Source organism: Balaenoptera musculus, chromosome 15 (assembly GCF_009873245.2).
Source record: "Balaenoptera musculus isolate JJ_BM4_2016_0621 chromosome 15, mBalMus1.pri.v3, whole genome shotgun sequence".
Taxonomy (NCBI): domain Eukaryota; kingdom Metazoa; phylum Chordata; class Mammalia; order Artiodactyla; family Balaenopteridae; genus Balaenoptera; species Balaenoptera musculus.
In genome coordinates this window covers 33,011,298-33,035,724 of record NC_045799.1, presented here as the reverse complement: position 1 = coordinate 33,035,724, position 24,427 = coordinate 33,011,298, and the positions used below count along the sequence as shown (strand labels likewise).

The 24,427-nt window shown below is 50.1% G+C and overlaps 1 protein-coding gene across 1 annotated transcript; it reads left to right on the top strand.

Moving 5' to 3' along the window:
- The first annotated feature begins 6,916 nt into the window (after window positions 1-6,916).
- Window positions 6,917-21,926, top strand: LRRN4 (leucine rich repeat neuronal 4). Its single transcript, XM_036826731.1, has 6 exons — window positions 6,917-7,072; window positions 7,424-7,531; window positions 10,078-10,756; window positions 12,603-12,807; window positions 18,239-18,376; window positions 19,930-21,926. Exons 1-6 carry the CDS (start codon window positions 6,917-6,919, stop codon window positions 21,173-21,175), a joined length of 2,532 nt encoding a protein of 843 aa, XP_036682626.1. The 3' UTR covers window positions 21,176-21,926.
- The last annotated feature ends 2,501 nt before the right edge of the window (window positions 21,927-24,427 follow it).

The window sequence follows — 24,427 nt, the reverse complement described above, 5'->3', positions numbered from 1 at the left end:
TTCAAAGAGTTAAGAAGGCTAATACTACCCCGTTTCTCATGTCCTTAACTCCTCCTTCTCTGGCTTCTGTCCCTTCGCCCTACCCCAAACTCTGCTCTCATCCAGGTCATAAGTGTCCTCCCGTTATTCGCTCTCTCAAAGCCTGGTTGGCTGTGCCCTCCTCACCGAAACTCTCATGATACAGAACTTTCCTGAGTTTTCTTCCCCCTCCCTTTCTGCTCCTTCTCAGCCAGATAGGCTGACTCCTCCTCCTCAGCTCTACCTGCAAATGTTGGCCCAGTCCCCTCCTTTTCTCTCTCCACACTTTCCCTGGGAAGCCTCAACCAAGCTATTGGCTTTAAGCACCATCTATGTGGTGACGCATCCCAAGTGTAGCTCTCCAGCTCTGACCTCCCCCCGGAATTCCACAGTCTAGTTATTTCCTCAACATCTCCTCTGGAAGTCCAGCAAACATCTCAAATTTAATATGGCCTGAACAGAGCCTGTGATTTTTCTACCCTGAATCTGTTGCTCTCTGAGACTTCTCTTTCCCAGTAAATGGCATCTCAATCCATCCAGTCCACAGGCCCAAAAGCCTAGGGATCATCCTTCATACCTTCTTTTCTCTCCTCCCTCATGTATTAGTTTCCTATGGCTGCTATAACAATTGCCACAACCTCAGTGACTTAAAACAACACATAATATTATTCAGCCATAAAAAGAAATGAAAACTTGATAGATGTTACAACTCAATGGACCTTGAAAACATTATGCTTAGTGAAATAAGCCAGACATAGAAGGGTAAATATTATATGACTCCACTTATAGGAAGTATCTAGAATAGACAAATATAGAGACAGAAAGTAGAACAGAGGTTACCAGGAGTTGGGGATAGGGGGGAAGGAGGGGTTAGTATTTAACGGGTTCAGCGTTTTTATTGCAGATGATGAAAGTCTTTAAAGCAAAGATAATGGTAATAGTTACACAACATTGTGAATGTGTTTAATACCACTGGCTTGAACACTTAATGAATGGTTAAAATGTTAAATATCATGTTATGTATATTTTACCACAATAAAAACAACAACAGTAGCATAGACATGTATTCTCTTAAGAGTTCTTGAGGTGAGAATTCTGAAATCAGATTCACTGGGCCAGAATCAAAGTGTCAGCTGGACCACGCTCCCTCCAGAGGGTTTAGGGGAGACTCCACTTCCTTGCCTTTTCCAGCCTCTAAAGCTGCATTTCTCACTCCAGCAGTGGAGCATCTTCCTTCAGTCTCCACTTTGCCTTCTTCTTCTCTGCTGTAAAATCTCCCTCTGCCTCCCTCTTCTAAAGATACTTGTGATTCATCCAGATAATCCACGATAATCTCCCCATCTCAAGATCATAACCTTAATCACACATGCAAAGTTCCTTTTGCTATATAAAGTAGCATCTACAGGTCCCAGGGATTAAGACATGGATATCTTTGGGGGCCATTATTTAGCCTACCATACCTCACTTTCAATCCATTGACAAATTCTGTGGATTCTACTTTCAAAACATATTTCAAATGTGTATACTTGTCTCATCTTTTATTGTATCACTCTCAAGCCAATATCATCACCTCCCCCTTGGACACATTCAACAGCCTCCTAATGTAACTCCCTAGCTTTGCTCTTGCCTACAATAGACATAGAAAAAGAATGACCTTTTAACACACCAAGCAGGCCATGCACAACTTACTTGCAAGATAGCGTCCCTAAAAAAAAAGATAGCATCCCTGCCTCTGCCTCCCCTTCCCCACATTCCTCTAGACACAGAGATCTGCTTTCTGTGGCTCAAACACAGCAGGCCCTTCCCTGCAGGCTCTTCCCTGCTGTTCCCTGGGACATTATTCCCATGGCTCTTGGCATGACAGCTCCATCCCACCCTTGGGTCTCAGTTCAAATGAAGCAACCCCTCTTGATGACCATCTCCACTCTCCTCCCCAATTCCTTTACATCATATCAGCCTGCTTATTTCCTTTATAACTCTTACTGCAATCTGTAAGTCAGATTGTGAATTATTCATGTGTTTGCGTGTTGTCTGTATTCCCCGACAGAATGAAAGCTCCTGAAAGAAGAAACTAAATCTGCTCCAGCATTTAGAACACTGGTTAGTGCAGAGCAGAAGCTCAGTGTGTTGAATTAATTAATTAATTAATTAATTAATTAGTGAGTGAATGAATAAATGAACAAACGAACTTGACACCATAATCAAGGCCTGTATCAACCCAAATAGACAAGGATATGCTGCAGTAACAAGCAATCTAAAACTACAAGGTTTATTTCTCACACTATATATGCCTGTGTTCAGCCTCAGGGGAGTTCTGGTCTTCCTAGGGACCAGGCTGATGGAGCAGCCACCATCCCAAAGAGTGCCAACTGCAAGAGGGGAAGACCCTGAAGGGTCTCATACAGCAATTAAATGCATTGCCTGGAAGTGGCACACACCGTTTCCTGTTACAACTCATTGGCTGGAACAAAACATGGAAACATGGTCCCACTCAACCACAAAGGGCCAGGAGCACAGTCTCACCAAGTGGCCAGAGGGAAAGAATCTGAAATATGCAGCAAATAGCACAAATGACGACCACAGGGCCTTTTACAAAATGGCCCAAGAAACGTTCCCATTCTCTCTCCCTCCACTCCTCCTCCATGGCTCCTGCAATCCTCCTGCCATATTGAGCTGACCCTTCCCTCAACACACCATCACTTGTCAAAACTCCATTTCTTTGCGCATAACTGGAACCTCTGCCTGGGATGCTCTTCAGAGGTTACCACTATTCTAACCTTTGATTAGTTTTGCCAATTCTTGAACTTCATATAAATGGAACCATATGGTATGTACCCTCGTGCCTGGTTTCTGTTGCTAAACACAGCATCAGTGAGCGTAATCTGTGGTGTCGAGCGTGTCATCCTTCATTCTTTTTTGTGGCTGTGTCATGACTATACCATTGTATGACTATACCATGATTTATGTATCTATTTTCCTATTTACAGCATTTGGGTTGTTTTCAATTTGGGGCTTTTGAATAAAGCTGTTATAAACATTCTTTTGGTGGATATATACACTCATTTCTCTTGAGAAGAAACCCAAGAGTGCAATTGCTGGGTCACTAGGTAGATGTATGCTTGGCATTCATGGATCGATACTGCAAGTTTTCCAAAGTAGTTGTACCACCTGACACTCTCATCTGCAGAGTATAAGAGTTCTAGCTGCTCCACATCTTCCCCAAAACATGGCACTGTCAGTCTTTTTCATTTTGGCCATTCTGGTGGATGCATATTAGTATATTACTGTGGTTTAAATTTGCATTTCCATGGTGAGTATTGACATTGAGCACATGCTTGTATGCCTATTGGATGGCATGCATTCCTTCATCCCACAAAATGTTATCAAACGTCCACATTGCATGTGCATGTGGCTATAGCAATGGGAATAAATAACATCCAAGCTCCATGAAATTCCAAATCATTGCCTTTTTTGTGCAACTCAAACACTGTTGATTTTGGAAGAATTTTATTCAACATATTAAAAATTAAAATTAAAAATTAAAAATCTAAATAAATATACAGGCAAACCCTGACTGTTCTTCTATGTAAAATCCCAAATTAGGAAATATAACTGATCAGAAACAGAAGGGGAGGACACAGTTAATAGACACTTATTCATTCAGCAAATATTTCTTAAGCACATACTGTATGCAGGTAGGGCCAGACCCTGGAAACAGCAGTTCATGGGCTAGACACGCCCTGGGGCTAACAGAGCTCACAGTTCAGCCCTTTGTAACGCGACAGTGAACTCACACTGTGTGGGATTGTTTTCTGTCTTCTGCCCCTTCTAGACTGGGAACTGCTTGAGGACGGGGTCCCTCTTTTATATACTGAGAACCTGGGGCAGGTGCTGGCATGTTCTGAGGATACATGTGCTCAATTGCTAAGCCTGAACCAATTCATTTACTTAAAAATATGAGACAGATAGAAGTTTAAGGATACATTGTACCCAATCAAATATTAGCACTGTTAGGATGCGAACCCAGTATCCTGTCCCAGTTTAAGGAAATTTTCACTTGTACGCTGCCTCTGGGCTGTGGTAAATTCGAGAATGTAGTTTATAAGAACTGCCTATATGCTATCTTATCCCACTTCCTACAGCCACATGCAGAATAAAGTGGCAGAGTCTGACTTTTCAGTTTTAATCTTTTCCACTACAGATTTTAACAAGACCCCAAATGGTATGTATTTTTTTTTATTTCTAAGCATCCTACAAATCCTCATGCTAAAATTTTACTGCCGCTGAGTGACACCTCAATAGAAAAATAAATGAGTCTCAACCCATTACTATTTCATTCCCTCAAGGTCATTTCCTCACAGGCAGATCGGCCACATCAGTGGAGCCCACTCAGATGTCTTGGGCCCCACCTCTGCTCTGCATACCATTCCATGAGAGCTGCTGCCCGGAGACTTGACAGCCTGGTACCATCTCCTCCCACAATCACCCTCCCATTCCTCCAGCTTATCTCTGGTGTCAGAGAAGAATGAGCCTTCAAGTTTGTACATTCCAACTCCAGCACTTGGGGGAAGAACCCTCAGCACAGTCATCTGGCATCTGGACGGCAGGGCAGGGGAGCTGGCTGCCCAGGCACCTGTCATCTAGGCCAGGCCCCCTCACCCAACCCAGGCTGCCAGAACTGTGAACAGAGCCAGACAGGACCGCCTTGGAAAGCACAAATTCTGGGTCTCTGGGGCAGCCTGTATTAGGGGTATTTATTTCTGGGGTTCTGGGGGTGGCATCAGGACAGCAGGTGTCAGAACCCCCAGAAACTCTGCCCAGTCACCTGATGAGTCAGGTGTGTTTAGTCATGGGAAACCATGGGGAAAGGCCCACAGTGCCAATGCCAGGGCAGGTGAGACCTGGCTGACTGTGCAAATGAGCCCAGAGCCCAGAATAGAGCAGTGAGAATTAGGTCACCTTTCCTTCTCACTGGACTATTCGGACACAACTATGTGACCCCAGACAAGCCAATTTCCCTCAGTGGCGTTCAGTTCTCTCCCTCTAAAATGGACAAGGAGGGGTGGAATCAGACAAGTTCTAAAGTCACGTCTAAGGCCAAGGACCCATGACTCTGATTTTGATCTAAATCCAGAAAAGAACTGTGGCCAGGTGTCTAATTACTGGCTCATTGTTTTTCTCCTGCAGGCTATGGGTTTACTAACATTCTAACCTTGTGATCTTCTTCCAAGAGACCTTCCCCCCAAAGATCCATGGGAGTACTGGGAAAATGGATTGGAGACTTCTTTGTGACTCAGTTCTCTCCTTCCATTCCTACCCCCACCCGCACCCACCATGCCCATCTCAACCCTTACCTGAGCCCTTCTCAAGGCTGGGATGCTGGCAGACCTCGGATGCAAATCTCAGGCACTTGCATTTAATGTTTGCTGTTTTGCGTCCTGCCCTATCCACTCCTGGGCACCTCAGAGGACATTCTAACTCACCATGTACTCTTTTCCCATCCATTTGTTGAGTGTTTCTCCCAAGTGCCAGACTCTACTCTGAGCACCTCGGCTGCCGAAAAGAACAATGTGGCCCATTCTCAGGAAGTTGTCTTAAATTAGGGAGGAGCGCATCAGTCCGAGTGACAGCAGTTAACCCCAGGTCAGCTGGGAGAGAACACCAAGTGAGGACCTGCCTGGGAGAAACCTTGAAGGTGCTACAGCAGGTGCCGCCAGTGCCCACCCATCCCCCTAGCCCTCTTTAGAGTTCTCAGGGCAAACCAGACATGCCAGGCAGTTAGAGCCACAGGAAGAAACCTTGAGCCAGCAAGCAGCAGAGACTAGGGGGTAAATACCCCACCACCTGGCCACATGATGAAATAATCCCAAGGCGGCTGGCCACAGCCTCCCAGAGGATCCCAGGGGGACTGAGTGACCTGCTCATTAACACACCTGCAGTGCCTGCCCTTCCCGGTCTCACTTCCTTACTCCCTCTCCATGCTTCTTAGGATGGTCTCTGGAATAAACTACATGGATTCATGTCTTTACATCAGGGCTGACTTTTGAGGGAAGCCACAGTAAGTCTGGAAGAGTGAGCTGGATTGGAGAGTAAGGTGGTCGGGGGGAGGGCACCCAGACAGAGGAGCCACTTGGGAACAGTGCTGGAGGGCGGGACGAGGCATGGCGTTCGGTGTGGGGCAGCATGTGGAGGACACACTTGACCCCAGGACTCTGTTGTGGGACCTTAGCACCCTTGTCCAAAGGGGACAAACACTTCAGTCATCTTTTCCAGATGTGTCTGGAAGAGGAGAAGCGGCTGGAGAAGACAGCCAGGGCTTTCCTGAGAGGTGCCTGGTGGCCCTGCCCAGCCATCTGCCTCAGTCAGTCCTGGGTCCACAGGGAACCAGGAAGTCAGCTCTGTTTCTTTGGAGAATGAGCTGCTCAGCTATGAAAGGAAATATCCCAACTGTCCTGGCTTCTTGAGTGATTTGGATCTCTCTAAATATTTGGGAGAGTTTCTTTTGTGCTTACAGGGATATTACAGTGTCAAATGCTGAGGCCTGTGGAAGGCAATAGAAAGCAGTGGGTAAGCCAGACAGACTAACTGGTAGTGTGCTCCAGAGCCTAGTCAGCCTCTGGGGGCCTCAGTTTCCTTACCTGTAGCATGGGAAAAATCGTACCTGGTGAGCATTCAGTAAGATAATGCATATGGCATTAGGCTCTGAGTATAGTAAGTGCTCAGTTTTGAAAGGTGGGAGGATGTTGGTGACAAGCAGAGTGCACCCCTGGGGCAAGGCCCACCTGCCACCTGGGTGAGATCACAAAGCAAACGCCACCGTGCAGGATCTGCCACCAGACTCCCCGGCTCAAAGGCCCACCTGGGCAGCTCCCCGAGAGTGTGTCTGCTTGGGTTGGGTATGACCAGAGCAACAGAGCAGTCCAAGGGCCGAGCTCAGACGTCGGGTCTGCCTGTGCAGGCCAGGCCCTTGCTGACACTGGTGAGCCAGCCAGCAAGCAGCGGGGACAAGAAGCTGGCTCAGAGGGCCTGGGGCTCTGGCAATGACGCTGGCCAGGTGATGACCTCAGCCAGGGCCTGTCCAGACCTCTTACCCCGCTAGTGTACAGAGGAGCACACTGACATCGCTCTCTGGGGTCCTCTTTATAGGCCTCCATGTTTTCTTGTTTTTGGCCACACCGTGAGGCACGCAGTATCTTAGTTCCCCAACCAGGGATCGAACCCCTGCCCCCTGCATTGGGAGTGCTGAGTCCTAACCACTGGACCGCCAGGGAAGTCCCTTTGTAGGTCTCCATGGAGAGCCACTTCCTCCTCAGAGTCTCAGTTCAAATGGGCATGTTTCAGTGGGTTCGGCTCCCTCTCATCCGGGCACCCCTGCCTGAACACCCCAAACCTCTGCTGGCCTCAGGCTGTCAGTCACCTCCAGGGCAGTCCCAGCTGTTACGCTCTGAGAGAAGCTGAGGCTTCAATTGACCTGCTGGGTGCTCTTCTGCCCGTGAACCAAGTGAAGGCAGAGGTAAGGGCCTTACCTGAGGCCACCCACTGACCCCCCACATTGGTCCTCTCACCTTCCCACCTTTCCCTGACTCCTGCCTCCCACTTGACCTCCCTGTTGTTTATGGCACAGAATTTCTACCTCTGTGGCCTGCGCCTCAGGCTCCCTGGTAGCAAATGCACTGCCCCAAACAGGGCTGCACAGAACAGGCCTCTCCCCACCCCCATGTGGGGCTGATGAAGGTATACTTCTGAGCAGCAAGGCCCCGGGCTAGCAATTAGGCTGAAAGGATATTTTTGAGGCTTTGGGTGGAGAAGGCCTCAAAAGAGATCCCCGGGGATTTGCAATTAACCAATTAAACATGCCAATTCCCAGAGGTCCTGGAGTTCCTCAGCGGCTGCTCAGATAAGAACTGACAAGAGGAAGGATGAAGTTTTGGTCTCAGAGGTCTGTGTACACAATGCTGGGGATGATTAACCCCTGGCCTGGGGTGGGGGCGGGGGTGTGCAAATCAAAGGCCCTCAGTTGAATGAACAGTCTTGGAATTCTGGGGGAGAAAGGCACCGACTGCTCTAAAAAATTTGCTCTAAGCAAAGCACATTTAGCATCCCCACGGTTTCAGGGAGACCTGGGGCTTTTGGTAACCAGGATTGATCACCCCAGCCACGGGGCAGGAATGATCTTTCTGCATTTCTGCCCTCTTTATTGATTCCCACCCCTGATGAGAGACAAACATCCATGCTGTCACTGAACTGAGTCCCAGAGAAACCAAACCCATCCTTCTTGGGGACTCCTGGATCCGGTCCATGCCTGCCCCCGCTCTCACATTCCTCTGAGGACCCCCCACTCCTGCCGCTTTTTCCTTCCTATAGACTGGGATACCTTCCTCTTTTGGGGAAGGGGGCTTCCTCCTCATACCAGCTCACCATTCAGCTTCCAACCATCCCAGGAAATGGGAACCACCTGGCAGGAGGATCAGATTCCTGGGAAGTGACGGAGCTGCCTCTGCCCCACTGCCCCCATTATCCCTCAGTGCTCACCTTGTCCCGGAAGAGTGGACTCCCTCCATCGCTCAGGCCCGGGAAAGGCGGCTGGCTGGCTGGCTTGCTGGCTGGCGAAAGGCCAGGTGAAGATGGGGGAGGGCTGGGGGGAGGTGCCATGCCCCGAAAGGGGCAGGGGCAGGCCCAGGAGACAGGCAGTGAGAGTATTGGCTGAAGACCACAATATCTCGGTAGGGAAGGAGGGGCTGCAGGGGCTGGGGTATCTGAGGATCCCTGGGTGGGTGGGGCCAGGGCCAGGGGCATCTGGGAAACAGACCTCCTTCTGAAATTCAAAGTTGAGCTGCTAAGCTACTGGATCCTGGAATCTGTAAGACAAAACTGAAGACTGTAGACGGGCATCCAAGACTGCCACACTCTGAAAGGACAGCTTCCAGGTGAGTGTGACATATTGCTGGACACATGGACTCCTAGCCTCAGTTTCCAGGATCTTTCTCACTGCCTTGACACTCCAACTAGCAAGAGGGAGGCCCTTCCCCTGGAGCCAGGGTGGTTGCTCAGGAACTTGGCAGTCAGCAGAGAGAGCTGGAGCAGGACTACACACCTGCAAAAATGAGGGGATGTCAAGCAGTGACCTCAAGGTCAGGACCTAGTTGGAAGTAGCTCTGCAGCATCCACAGCAGCCCATGGCTGCCTGATCTATCCCTACCTGATCTCCCAGCTGCCCTGTGCAATCCTGGGTACTCCAGAAACTCCACATCTAGCAGCCCTCAGCCATCCCTTCTGGGCAGGGCTGACCTCAGGAGCCCTAGCTTTTGTTGGGACCAACATGGGATGAGGAAATGCTTGACTCCAGGTTCCCAAGCCCCACAGTGGTCTGTGGGCTCCTTTCTTCCCTGAAGGCAACCCTGAGTGCCCTCCCAAGAAAGAGAACCCAGAATTTAAAGTGTGACTTGCAAACTAGGTTACAGGCAAACTGGACTCACCTGTGGCTCCGCAGTTCTAAGGGGAAAAATTGGGGCAACTGAGTGTCGTTGGAACTAATAAAGTCTTCCTTAAGTCTCATGTTTATTATACCCCAGCAGAGCTTCCTCCCGACTGAGGCCATCCACTGGCGTGTTACTAATATACGTTTATGCAGCAGCGTCTGCACACCTGGGGAGAATTTGCAAAGAGAAAGGCCATGTTCCCTTCCCCCCAGAAACTCATGGGATGGGGACAAGCAAAGGGAGAAGGTTACTGGAAAGTTCAGGGACAAATAAGGGAGGCCTTCCTCAAGAGGTCACCTGTGGGTGGAAACCCTCGAGTGAATTAGAGGGAAAGGCAAAGCTAGGAGAAGGAAGGGCAGGAGGTGCCGCGGGGTACATGCGGGAGATGATCGGGCAAAGCAGGCAGAGGCCAAGTCACCGCACATCTGATGACGCGGGGGAACAGCCCTCGCCCTTCAGGGAACATCCAGGACTGGGCTCTTCCTGGGGAAGAGGCGGCGGGGGGTGGCGGCGGCGCATTTGCCCCTTCGTTCGGCGTTTCCGATGCATTTAATGGGTTGGTCCGCTGTTCTGTCTCCAGCCAAGCGCCATGTGGTTGACTCCGTTGCTGCTGCTGCTGCTGCTGCTGCTGCTGTCGACGGCGCCGCGCCCGAGCCGGGCGGGGCCTCTCCAGAAGGCCCCAATTTTCCAGCTCACTCACCAGGGCCCCTGGGGGAGCGGGGTCGGCAACGCCACGGTCTCGCCCTGCGAAGGGCTCCCCGCCGCGGGAGTCACGACCCTGACCCTCGCGAACCGCGGCCTAGAGCGCCTGCCGGGCTGCCTGCCGCGCGCGCTGCGCAGTCTCGACGGCAGCCACAACCTGCTGCACGCCTTGAGCGCGCCCGAGCTCGGTCACCTGCCGCGGCTGCAGGTGCTGACGCTGCGCCACAACCGCATCGCCGCGCTGCGCTGGGGCCCTGGCGCGCCCGCGGGACTGCAGACGCTCGACCTCAGCTACAACCTGCTGGAAGCCCTGCCGCCGTGCTCCGGGCCCGTGCTGCCCGGCCTCCGAACGCTGGCGCTGGCCGGGAACCCGCTGCGGGCGCTGCAGACCGGAGCCTTTGCCTGCTTCCCCGCGCTGCGCCTGCTCAACCTGTCCTGCACCGCTCTGGGCCGCGGCGACCATGCTGGCATCGCCGACGCTGCCTTCACGGGGGCTGGTGGCGCGCCCCTGGCTGCGCTCGAGGTCCTGGATCTCAGCGGCACGTTCCTCCGGCGCGGTGAGTGCGGGCGCCGGGTGTCGAGCCCGAGTGGCCGGCGATCTGGGGAGAAAGGGCTGTGAACTTCCTCGAGGGGCGCTGCCCCGGGCGCCTGCTCACAAGACCACTCAAAAAGACCCGCCCCGAGATTCCCCAAGCCGAGGGCACCCTGTTCGAAGCGCCGCAACAGGCTTCACTCCTTGAGTCCCATCTCCGTTCTGCATGTGAGGGAACCAGGGCACAGAGAAAGGGGAATGGCTGGCCCGCGGCCTCCCAGGTCATTAGCGGTGCCTCCACATCCGAACCCAAGCGTTCTGGGTCCAGAGCCCACACTTTTAGCCTCTCTGTTCTGCTCCCCAGCAGAGCTGGTCAATGCTTGTAAAATGGGGAGTGGATGCAGCGCTTTGGGGCTGATGAATGGACGAACTTGGTACCAAACATTTAGTTAACGTGAATTACCTGATGCTCAGAGGATGCATTCATTGATTTCTATTCAGTTGGCTAAAACTCTTCCTGTGAATGTTGAATCCTTCAATAAGACACAGGCGGGAGGTGAGAATACCTGTTTTCCTGCACTTGGCATGTTCTGACTCTGATTCACAAGGTTGGTTTTATTTTTAAAAAACGCTTCTCGTCTACACAGTAAGTCCCCTACATAAGAAGGAGTTCTGTTCCTAGAACGTGCTCGTAAGTCCAATTTGTTGGTAAGCCCAACAAAGTCAGCCCAGGTACCCAACTAACACAATCAGCTATATAGTACTGCACTGTAATAGGTTTATAATACTTTTCACACAAATAATACATAAAAACAAACACAAAAAATAAAGAAAATATGTTTTAATCTTACAGTACACTACCTTGAAAAGTACAGTAGTACAGTACAATAGCTGGCATGCAGGGGCTGGCATCGAGTGAACAGGCAAGAAGAGTTACTGACTGGAGGAGGGAGAGGAGGTGGGAGATGGTAGAGCTGAAGGATCGTCAGCAATAGGAGATGGAGGGCAAGCTGCAATTTCATTCATGCCTGACGTTGATGGCACAGGTTCTGGTTCCTTGCTGGATTCAATTCTATCTACCCTCTTAAAAAAATAATCCAGTGATGTCTGGGTATTAGCTCTTTTTTTCTTATCATAGATGACATGGTAGCACTGGATTGCATTCTGAACGGCTGCTGCAACCTTCATGTACTGTTCTACATTCCAGTCCTGTGCCTCAAAAACTAACAGTGCCTCCTCAAATAGAACTAACTTACATGACTGGACATGCGAATGCATGTTCGCATCTTTGAAAGTTCACAACTTGAATGTTCGTATGTAGGGGACTTACTGTTATCACCTGTTCCACCACCGACAAGAGAACAAAGAACAGGAAACAGGAGAAGGGGCACGTTCTCCATTTACTAGGAGAGCCACGAAATGAGGTTTCTGGGCCTCCTCCTGCCTCACTCCTCCTCTCCTCCTTCCTTACATTCCTCAAAGATTTCCCTTGCTTCTAGTAGCCATCAGAGTAAAGGCTGGGGTACTTCTGTGTGGGGTTTAACAAGAGGGTGGGGCAACAGTGGACTTGGAGACAGTGTCCTGGGGTCAAGCCCCACCCTGTCCCTTCCCCACTGTGTGGCCTTTCACCAATCATTGTCCTCTGGGGCCTCAGCCACCTGGGGCTGGAAAAGGAAGAACTGGTCATCTCCGAGGTCCCTTCCAGCTGAAATGGCTCATGCTTCTGAGATTCCCAAAGCTGCCCACTGTACCCATGCTCTGCAATGACCTTCACCACTCACCTTGTCACTCTCATTGTTTCCTTGATCCCGTGCCGGCCTCCTGGGTTTATGCCTTCCCAGGTAGTGGGCAGTTTCCCCTCTGTGTTTCAGTTCAGTCAGGATGGATCAGAGACCTGCCGAAGCTCACGTCCCTCTACCTAAGGAAGATGCCCAGGCTGAACAGCCTGGAGGGGAACATTTTCAAGGTGACCCCTGACCTGCAGCAGCTGGATTGTCAAGATTCGCCAGCACTTACCTCTGTCCATACACACATCTTTCAAGACACGCCTCTCCTACAGGTCCTTCATTTCCAGAAGTAAGTGTTCCTGAATCACGTGACTGATTTTTGCCCATTACACTAAGTTGAATAGGCATAACTATTTTATAGGATAAACCAGACCTTACTTTTCCTTCCACTGCTCCTTCAAGGCCTCGCTGGGGTCTTGTTCCTCCTCATCCTTCGGGTGATATGGTGGGCACATGCTAGAGAGTCCATCCAGCCTAAAAACCAAGCAAATCAGTCTTGTCCAGAATAATGTTAAAACTTCAAACTCTCAGGCATGTTAACTTTCCTTTAAGCCCAGGATGAGAAACTTGCAGTGGGAAGAGGAGTTGAGGGCATCAGGGTCTTCTCTATTTCTCCATCCACCTGCTTCCCCATGTGTTTATGCAAGTCAGCAGCCCCTTCCAGGGCTTGAGCAGGTCCTACTTGCATTGGGACCTGGGGATGGTGCCATCTGGCCCAGTGGATGTCCCAAGTGTCACTATATCCACCCTCCTTCCCAAGAGCAACTACTGTTCTGACTTCTAGCAGGAAGGGCAACATCCCTTTGAAGATGATCCCAGGCCACCTCCTTTCTTGTGGGCCCACAACTGGGCCCTGGGAAGCAAGCACTGTTGCCCCACCATCACTCTCAATGTAGCCACTTCTCTTTTTTTCTCTGCTAGCTCCAGAGTACTCACTTTGGGGCTTATCACAAGGGAAAAGGACACAGAACATGCAGAGCACTTAGCTCAGTGCCTGGCACATTGTGTGTGCTCTATAACATTAGTTAAGATCATCATGGTGGTTGTGATGAAGGTGATATAATGATGACAGTGATGGTGGTAATGGTAACTCTGATGATGGTGATGATGGTGAACTGGTGATAGGATGGTAATGGTGATGACGATGGTAGCAGTGGTGATGATGTGGATGAGAGTGATATCATCTCTGGCTCAGACTCCTCTTTTGAGCTTCAGACTAATGCAGCATTATTTAAGGTTATCAGATATGGAACCAAACTGCCTGGGCTCAATCCTGACTCCACCCACCACTTACTAGCTATGTGAGTTGGGGCAAGTTACCTAATGCTTCTGTGGCTCAGTTTCCTCATCTATGAAATGGGGATAATGATCAAATCCTCCCCCATTGCATTGTTGTGAGAGGAAATGTTTTGATATGTGCCTAGAACAGTGCCTGGCACAGAACAGGAGGTTTGTATTATTACTACTGGACATCTCCACTGGATGTCTCATAGGTCTTTCAGGATCTAGCACACAGCTAGATACACGAGCCTGGAAATCATGGAAGGCCTGGGCTGGAGATCCCTAACTGAGGACGCTTAGCACAGAGATGGTGGAGGAGGCATCAGGTGATGACGGTGGATGCTGATGGGGATAGTGGTGAAGGCACCAGTAACAATGATGCTGTTGAGGGCGATGGTGGTGGTGATGATGACAGCATGGCCCTTGCTTTCAGGGAGTGCACAGTTCTGTAGGCAGCGGACATCTGCCAATTGTCATGATACGCTGGGATCAGTAGAGGCACACACCATGTACCGTGCTATAAGGCAAGTTGGGTTAACGATCAGCTCCAGCAGACTGGAAGAAGAACATAATTGATCCATACCTTCAACGGTGAGTCCAAACTCACCAGGTGGAAAAAGGCAACCTAGACCCCAAGAAAAGCAGGCGTACCTGGGTCAGAAGTGGTGGCTGCTTCCTCTCATCCCTACGCTTCTCAGTTCGCTGCAATCTGACCACCCACTTCAGCTTCATGATTGAACGGGACCAGTGGCATTTCAGCTGCTACGTCCAGTGGACACTTCTCTATCCATTGAGCCCCTTGTTGAGTCTTTCCTCCCTCTTGACACTCTCTCCTTGTCCTCAGGATGTTGCCCTGGTGCTTCTCCATCCTTTCTGGATAGGCCTTCTTAAGGTCATTGGCTATTTCCACTTCTTATAACTTTTTTGCATGTCATTTCTCACCCTACATGCTTCCTCTAGCATTGTCCCCACCCCCTTGTCTGATGCCATAGGATTTGGCAAAATGTGGGGTGTTGGTGACATTCATTCTCAGTGGAGCCAGATGGGAGTGGGTTGAAGAGTCAGTGCAGGTGTAGACGGATCTTAAGGTTGGCTTCCCAGTTACCAGGTCCAGCCTGGTCTCCATTCCCAATAGCTCCTGTGCCAGCCCTTCCTACCCGCCCTGCAGGGCAGCTTGAGGTCAAGTTCTCAACATTCCCTGCCCCAATAACCAAGAGCCTTCTAATGGGTGACTCCACCTTCAGGGGCCCACATGTTAGTGCAGGAAGTCTCAAACGTTTCTGTGCCATGGACTCCTGTGTCAGTCTGTGAAGCCTATGGGCCTTTCTCAGAAGAATGTTCTGATATACATAAAGTAGGGTACGTACGTAGGATTCCAAAGAAACCAATTATAGTTGACAAAATATTTTTAAACGTGTGTTTTAGGAATATATGTGTGTGGGGTGTGCTTCTTTATTTAACACCATAAATAACAAAATCCAGCAGCAGGTCCAATAACTTCCATAATTTTGATGATTATAAATGACAGAAAACTACTGAAAAGTGATATGGAAATATCTGTGATTTGTCGGTGATTCACCTGTGGTTTGCTGCCTTCTTTTGCCACTGTAGCAAATGGTTAATTTCAGTTAGAGGTTTGTGAAAGTAAAGAAGTAATATTCTCCATCCAAGTTCACAGACCCTGTCTCCAAGGACTTCAGGTTAAGAACCCTTGTAACCCAGTCACCATATTCAGCCAAGAGATCTGTCTAAATTGTAATCTGATTGAGTCTTAAGCCAAATGAAAACCTTTCCATGCTTTCCGTGGCTGGAGGGAAAGGTTTAACTCTCTGGCTGGCTCAGCCCAGGCCCCCACGGTACCCCGCTGTGCTCCAGCTGGGGGAGGAGCCACTCCCAGAAGTCTGGCAGCTCTCAAGCCTCTGAAGCTCATTAAATGCCCTCTCCCCTGCTGGACCCTCTTCCCTTCTTCTTAGCCTACCTTGCTTCTGGCTCTCCTTAGCTCACCCACAGCCTCCCCTGGGAGGCTGTCTGTGATAGATGCTGGGGGACGTGTGCGTGCCCTGGCACAGCCAGCACCCTCTGAAGAGGGGATGGCACCCTCCTGGCTGCTCTGCCAACCCGGCATGCCCAAAGCCATCCACAGTCCTCTCCGACAACGCTACATGCAGGAGGGAGACGACTTCGGCAATATTTCAGCAAAAAAAAAGAGAAAAGGGATTGTTTAGAGGGCGAGGGGAAACTTCTTCCACACTAGGGCTTTGTCAGTTCAGATGCAGAGAACACCTAGGTGCCATCATGTGTCAGGACATGATGCAGGCTCTCCCTCAGCATGTGGATGGCAAATGCAGCTTGTCTTTATCATGTGCAGGTTGCACTGGATGGCAGAAAGGGCTGTCAGATAAGGAAAAGACTCCTTTTCCTTATTTATAAAATGAGTGAAATATTGGGAATTCCCTGGCGGTCCAGTGGTTAGGAGTTGGCGCTCTCACTGCTGGGGCCCAGGTTCAATCCCTGGTCAGGGAACTAAGATCCCGCAAGCGCAGCCAAAAAAAAAAAAGAGTGAAACATTATCTACCTCATGATCTGACATAATGATATCAATGAGATAATGTTACCTGAACCACTAAACAATGTTACTTCCCCCAAAATATGGTAATCCTTTTCCTCTCCCCTTCAGGCAAAAAGAAAAATATTTCCTTTGAAAGATGAAGTGCGAAGTAAACTCCCATCCTAAGATTTCTACTCTATCTCTGTGAATCCTGCTAAAAGCGAGCATTTGCATATATATACACATAATGTGGGTACACCTTAAGTTTCAATATAAATGGCACACACATATATTCAGTGCTCCACAGGGGACAACTGTCAGGTGCCCACTGGCCAGGAGTGTTAGAGCAGATCTGGGTGGTGGGTCCTTCCATGCCCAGAACATCTGCATCTCCCCCAGAGCAGGAGAAGGTGGATGTTTCCCAGGCAGATGGAGAAAAGCCAGCCTTTGATGGGAAGAGGCCTGTAGATAAAGTGTAACTCCTGTTGCTCATGATGCTCAGATTTTAACTGAGAACATGTACAAGAGGCCAGGAGACTCCAGGAGTTGAGACAGTTGAGGCCAAACCCTCAGTGAGGCTTTGGGCAGAAAAAGCAGAAAACCAGGAGGGGGCCTGCCATTGCTAGGTGTGGTACATTGTTTGCAAAAATGGCCCTGGTAATTCCTCCCATCCCTGTAGACACACCCCTTTGCAATGTGACTTTGCAGCTCCTCCCATCAGGAAGTAGAGTCTGTTCTCCACCCCTTGAAGCTGGGCGTGGCCATGTGACTTATTTAGGCCAGAGGGACATTAGCAAAGGTGATATAAGCAGAGACTTGAAAGCAGATGAGCAAGCTGGGGCTCGCCCTCTCTTGCTGGTGGGGACTGGTCCAGCACCATGTGCGCAAGCCTCCTGGGTGATGAGAGACACGTGGAGAGAGGTCCCGGAAAACCCAGCTGAGGCTCCATATATGGGAGGCCATCCTAGATCTTTCGGGCCCAGCTGAGCTGGTCCAGACCATAAAAATCACTGAGTCAACCCACAGAATCATGAAAAAGAATAAATATTTATTATTTTAAGCTAAGTTAGCGAGAGCTAACTGATACACTTCAGTGAGGCATCTTCCAAAGGACTGGTGTTGAGTGCCATCAGCTGCAGTTCAACTGCAATAGTATACGTTCAAGAGTGTTCTCACTAATTAAGAATTTCTGCCATTTCTTGTGACTGGTCTATAATAACAATATCTTTTTTTTTTTAATATCTTTTATTTTATTACTTATTTATTTTGGCTGTGTTGGGTCTTTGTTGCTGTGGGCGGGCTTTCTCTAGTTACGGCGAGTGGGGGCTGCTCTTCCTTGCAGTGCGTGGGCTTCTCATTGTGGTGGCTTCTCTTGTTGTGGAGCACGGGCTCTAGGCACGTGGGCTTCAGTAGTTGTGGCACGTGGGCTCAGTAGTTGTGACTCCCGGGCTCTAGAGCGCAGGCTCAGTAGTTGTGGTGCACAGGCTTAGTTGCTCTGCGGCATGTGGGATCTTCCTGGACCAGGGCTCGAACCCGTGTCCCCTGCGTTGGCAGGCGGATTCTTAACCACTGCGCCACCAGGGAAGTCCAACAATATCTTACTTTTATTTAGAGATTTATATTTATAAACACTTTCATCATCACAGACTCTTTTTGATATAACCAGCAGGGAGGATTGTCTCCATTTGTTTTGAGGGGTGATACTGACAGGGTTAGGTTTGTATCCCTACAGATGAAAAAAAAAAAAAATCCAAGGTTATTAAGAGTTTGCCCAAAGCAATATCATCTAGCACCTAACAGAATGGATTTCCCATGACACCACCGTGGCTCTCTGGGTATAGTTTTGACCTGATTGTAAAAGACTGACTTAATAGATTTTTGTGCATTCCAGCTGCAACTTGAGTTCCTTCCCTCCTTGGAACCTGCATTCCTCCCAGGTCCTGTCCATCAACCTCTTTGGCAACCCTCTCACTTGCAGCTGTGAGTTGTCCTGGCTCCTCATGGATGCAAGGAGGATTGTCCTAAGCAGGTAACACATTTACAAAGCAGATGACTGAGGGGTGAGGGCCTGCCCTCCGGAGCTGAAGTTCTCACAGCTCATATCTTGCTAATGTAACCATGCTGGACAGGTTGGCAGTGCTGGGTGGGGCGGCCATTCCTCATGTAGTCACACTCAAGAACCCAGGACATAGAGGCTCTAGTTCCCTCCCAGCCAGCCAGAGGGGCAGAGAGCATGGAGGACCCCCGACTCAGGAGGTTTTAATGGGCCAGGCCAGGAGGTGGAGCTCACCACCGTCACTCACATCCCATTGGCCAGGAGGTGGAGCTCACCACCGTCACTCACATCCCATTGGCCAGATGTCACTTAGCAGGCCACGCCTACTACAAGGGAGGCTGGGAAATGTAATCTAGCTGTGTGCCCGCTAGGAAAAGAAAGTGGGCGAAGTAAATAGCTAGCTTGTCTCTGCTAAAGCGGAGTTATCATTGCTCATTTTACAAACGAGCGAATTGGGGCCCAAGGAAGAGAGGTACTTACTTAGATTCACGTAGCCGCTGGGTGGAGGAGGCAGGATCTATACCGTCTTCCAAAAATGTGCTCTTAACCACTGGGCCCCACTGAGTCCCCAAAACGGAGCCTGGCCTATAAGTCCAGGGCCAGTGGGCTTATAGAGCTCTCGTGAGACAGGAGAAAAAGAATTCCTATGGAGACTTCCCATTGGCTGCTGGCTGGAAGAGTTGTTTTGCAGTGGGGAGCCATGCCCAGGCTGGCCACCAGGAGAGGATGCGGGCTGGGGACACCTCTGGTCTTGAGCACCCTCAAACCCCCTCCACCAGCTAATCTGTTCTCCTTGCAGCTCACTTTGAGAGCCCTGTCCTGTGGGGTTCTTTTCTCACCTCTCACGCAAGCCTGGATATCAAGTGGGGCTCAGTCTGCCCCCCTGCCCCCTTCATGTTGCCTCTGGCACCCAGGCCCTTTGCAGTGAAGGGCCTTGCTCTGGTATAAATGAAAAGGTTGAGAGTACTTACTACTGTTGATTTTGGCTGTTACTTAACCTCTTTGTGCCTCTACCTCCTCATCTGTAAAATGGGGATAATAGTGCCTACCTCATGAGGTAGTGCAGACTAAATTGGTTTATACAGTAAAGTGTTAGCAATAGTCCCTAGCATGCAGCAAGCACTCAAAAAATGTTAGCTAGTATGAGTATTGTTACTAGTACTCACCACTAGGAAGCAGACAGGTGAGAATAAAATGGCAGACCACACTTAGAGCATCTGGACTGCCCTTCACCGGGCTCACCCTGGGTTTTGGCTCTGCGTTTAGTAGCCAGGCTATCTTGGGCAGTTAGTCCCTCTTTCTGAGTTCCCATTTTCTTCTCTGCACAATGGGAGTGATGAGGGGACCCTCCTACACAGGTTGCCCTGATGGTCACTGGGGTGACCCATGTTGCACGTGTACCACATGGTACCTGTCAGATGTGTCACAAGGCTTGGGAGAGGGATTATCTGCACTGAGGACTCAAAGCCCAGCACAGAAGCAGCCCTGATGCCAAATACCTTCTAACCAATTGGCCTCCCCTCTAGGGCAGCAGACACTGTGTGCACACCAGCAGCAGGATCCAGTGGCACCTTCTCAGCCCCTCTTTTGCTGTCCCAGCTGCCAAGTGTGTGCCATTCGGACCAAAACACCACCTTCCTTGATTCCAACCCACCCTCCTCAGTCTTCTCCACCCACACACCATCTACACAGGGTCCCTCCACCCTGCGGAGCACAGCCCCCTCTACCCAATCTGCGGGAGGCCGACAGAGTGTTACCAAGGTGCCCTCCCTCCCTGTGGATCCCCCCACACGAGCGGCGGGGCCGCGGCACAGCCTTGCCGAGGACGGGGCCGTTCCCTCCACTACTGTCTCTCCAGCAGGTTCCAGCAACTCTAGCAACCCACCTAGGGCTGCGAGCACAGCCGGGACAGAGCACCAAGAAGAACATGCTGCCCGGCTTGTCCTGGAACCTACTATCTCAGCTGCCTCCACCCCATGGGCCAGCAAACACCCGGGTCTCTCCCCTACCTCCCGGAACCCAGGGAGCACGCCTCAGCCCGCCCGGGGGACACGGGCCACCCCGCGGGCTCCCCACCCGCCTCCTTCCGAGGGCGGGATTCCGGTCCTGCTGCTGGACGACTCCAGTGAGGAGGAGGAAGAGAGCGGGAAGGAGGAAGTGGGGGCGCCGGCCCGGGATGAGCCCTGCGATTACCACCCCTGCAGGCACCTCCAGACGCCGTGCGCAGAGCTGCAGCGGCGCTGGCGGTGCCGGTGCCCCGGCCTCAGCGGGGAAGACACCCTCCCGGACCCCCCCAGGCTGCAGGCGGTGGCCGAGACAACTGACACGTCGGCGCTAGTGCGCTGGTGCGCCCCCAACTCGGTGGTGCGCGCCTACCAGATTCGCTACGCGCCCGAGGGCCGGCCGGGGAACCAGTCGGTGGTGTGGGACGTCTGCGCCACCGCGCGCCAGCACGCCCTGCACGGGCTGTCGCCGGCCACCACCTATCGCGTATGCGTCCTGGCGGCCAACGGCGCGGGCCTGAGCCGGCGCGGGGCGTGCGCCGCCTTCAGCACCGGGCGCAGCCCAGCGCTCGTCGTGGCCGGGCTGGGTGCTGCGGGCGGCCTACTGCTCGTCAGCACCGCGCTGCTGGCCGCTGGCCTCTGCCGCCGGGGCCGGACGCCACGCTCCCCGAACCGCCGCACGCAGCTGCTGGCCTACCGCAACCCCGCCTTCGCCGCCGAACCCGCGCCGCCGGCCCCGGCCTCGCTCCCGCGGGCGCGCGATCGCTGAGCACCCGCCGCCTACGCGAGGAGAAGGCGGTACCCGGGTCCCGAACGGCCCGTCGGCCCCGAGCGTCTCTCCCTCGCGGGAGGCCCGGGCTCCTCGGGCACACGTGGCACTCCCCGCGCTGAGTTCCTCATCCCCGGGAACCTCACTGCCTTCGCTTCCTGCTGCTTCTCTCTGTTCCCAGAAACGTGATGGTTCACGCTGCCGGGCATCCCTGTGTGTGGTTTTATTGGGGTTTTTCAGCAGTCAGTGCCCTTCAGCGTCCGGTAGAATAAATAGAATTGTGTGTGGAAGTAGGAAGAGAGAAAACAAATGGCGCAATGCGGCCGCTTTTCTCATATTGGAAACGACATCCTCAAGTCATTTCAGAGAAGTTCCTCATGGTCAAGCTCTGGCTAAGGGTCCTGTTATTCAAGGTAACGACTCCAGTGGATTCTCATCACCCGCTCCTCCCCACAGTGGAGTCTTAACCTGAGAACCGGTTATGTTCCCTCAGGCCTTGCAGGTTCATTAGTTCATTTCAGGGTACAGCAGCAAGTGTGCTTCTAGCTTTAAACTGCAGTCTTCCGGGAACATCTGTGAAACACGGGGAAGGCTGTCCTTTCAAACTCGGTTTTTGCTGCATTTCACCTAGGACCAGGTGGGCAAAGGATCTGTGAACTCCTTTTTTGAGGAAGCATAATAATTAATAAGCTCACTTTCAGGAAACTTTTTTTTTTTTTAAGAGAGAGAAGAAATAAAAGGAAAACCTCAAGGCTCTGGCTAGAGGCCAAAGCATTTCTCTGCTCAGATTGCATCAAACAAACCTTTTTTGTATGATTCGTATCTGACTGTGGGCTATGTCTCACTACACCTTTTTTTTACTTCTATACAAACTTAGGGGGGGGAAAGAGACTTTATTAAATTAAAATGGGGGTCATAGATCTAGATTTTAGTTTTCTACGTTAGCATTTATGTAAGTTTCCTGTGGCCACTGTAACAGGTTACCACAAACTGGGTGGCTTAAAACGACAGAAGTTTATTCTCCTACAGGTCAGGCCAGAAATCCGCAGTCAAGGTATTAGCAGGGTTGGTTCCTTCTGGAGACTGAGGGAGAACTATTCCATGCCGGCCCCCCTCCCCCCGCTGCCCCCACCCCTCCGCCCCAGTGTCTGGTGGAAGCCAGCAGTCCTTGGGTTCCTGGACTTACAGGCGCATCACTCTTATCCATGCCTCGTTGTCTTGTGACAGTCTCTGTGTCTCATGTGTCTAAACACCCACCCCCCCCCCTTTTCCATTCTTTTCTCCAGGCTTATTGAGATATAATTGACATATAACCTTGTTTAAGGTGTACAATGCAATGAGTTGATACTCCTATATATAGAGAAATAATTAAAATAAGGTTAGTGAACACGTCTGTCACCTCATACAATTATCTTGTGTGTGTATATGAGTGTATGTGTGGTGAGAACTTTTAAGATCTTAGCTACTTTCTAATAGTATGGTATTGTTAACTGTAGTCATCATGAACTTGTAACGGGAAGTTTGTACCATTTGACCACCTTCACCCATTCCTCAGCCCACCCCCCACCCTTAGGGACCACCAATCAAATCTGAGTTGGTTTTTTTAGATTTCACATATGAGATGATACTGAATTTGTCTTTCTCTGTCTTTTTTCAGTTAGTATAATGCCCTCAGGGTCCATCCATGTTGTTCCAAATTGCAAGATCTCTTTATTTTTTATGGTTGAATAATATTCTATTGTATATATATTTTTTCTTTATCCATTCATCCACTTGACACTTAGGTTGTTTCCATGCCTTGATTACTGTAAATAATGTGACAATGAACATGGAGGTGAAAATATCTCTTCGAGATAATGATCTTATCTCCTTTGGATATGTACCCAGAAGTCAAATTTCCATCTTCATATAAGGACACTAGGCAGTGGCTTAAGGCTCACCCAAATCCAGTATGACCATCCTAACTTGATTACGTCTGCAAAGACTCTATATCCAAATAAGGTCACATTCACAGGTACTGGGGTTAGAACTTGAACAATATCTTTGAGGCACAATTCAACCCACAACAGCATTTACTTCTATTCCAAGAAAAAAAAAAAAATCAAGTTTGATTCCCATGTATCTTTTGTTTCCATGACATGCTGCAGCACAAAAACCATGCTGCAGAAACTAAGCATATCCAAGTTTGACCTGAATAACTGTATTTCTAGGTGAAGTTTTGAAAAGGCTTCCCAAAATTCTGAGGTGGATCCCTAGTTTCATCACATATGTAACCAAGAGAAATAAGACTGATTTAAGATACCTACCAGCTCCAAATTTAAAATTGCAAGGCAAAAGTCCAAAATGTGACTAACATAAAAGCCCTCAGGCATGTAATTAAATTATCCCAATGCCTTTTTTAGCTTAATATCAAGATTGAGGGACCTTCCCTGGTGGTCCAGTGGTAAAGACGCCACACTCCCAATGCAGGGGGCCCAGGTTCAATCCCTGGTCAGGGAACTATGATCCCACATACCGCAACTAAGCCCGCACACCGCAACTTCTGAGCCCGTGCGCCCTAGCTGCCTGTGTACTGCAACTAGAGAAGCCTGCGAGCCGCATCTAGAGAGCCCATGCACCGCAAGGAAGACCCAAAACAGACTTAATTAATTAATTTAAACAATATTCCTTAAAAAAAATAAGATTGAGTCTGTCATGTGGAGGCATCAAAATGAATCTGTCTTGCTTGGAGTCTGTATGCATGAATATACACTCAAACATACCTAATACAATTTCAATGTTTTATGGACCAGCAGAATCTATGTCTTATAGCAATTCAGTATCCAAAAACCTACAGGTTGAGGAGGAAAAAATCTATTAACCAGAACCAGATTAAGACTTTGATACTAAAGACACTATGGACCCAACCCATAAGTCACTCCAAATAGTATCAACACTAGACCATAAATAAGCATAACAAGACACAAAATTCTAATTTTTCCCCTACTTTATTTCAACTTCTCCCTTTTTTAAACATCATTTTTGTGTGCTCATACTTTGCTAGTGCTGAGACATGGTCAATGTGTCTCTTGGGTGGTCCAGCAATGGGACTTCCACCTCGAGGCTCACTGCATCCCAGGCCATTATGAGACATTACAGGAGGTTCCCGAAAGGGAGAATGGCCAGCCTCACACCACCCTTCTCTCACCCCCTTCCACTGGATTCCTTAGCAGTGTCCCTGGCTGCAGGCTTCAGCATTTTCCAAGCCAAGGA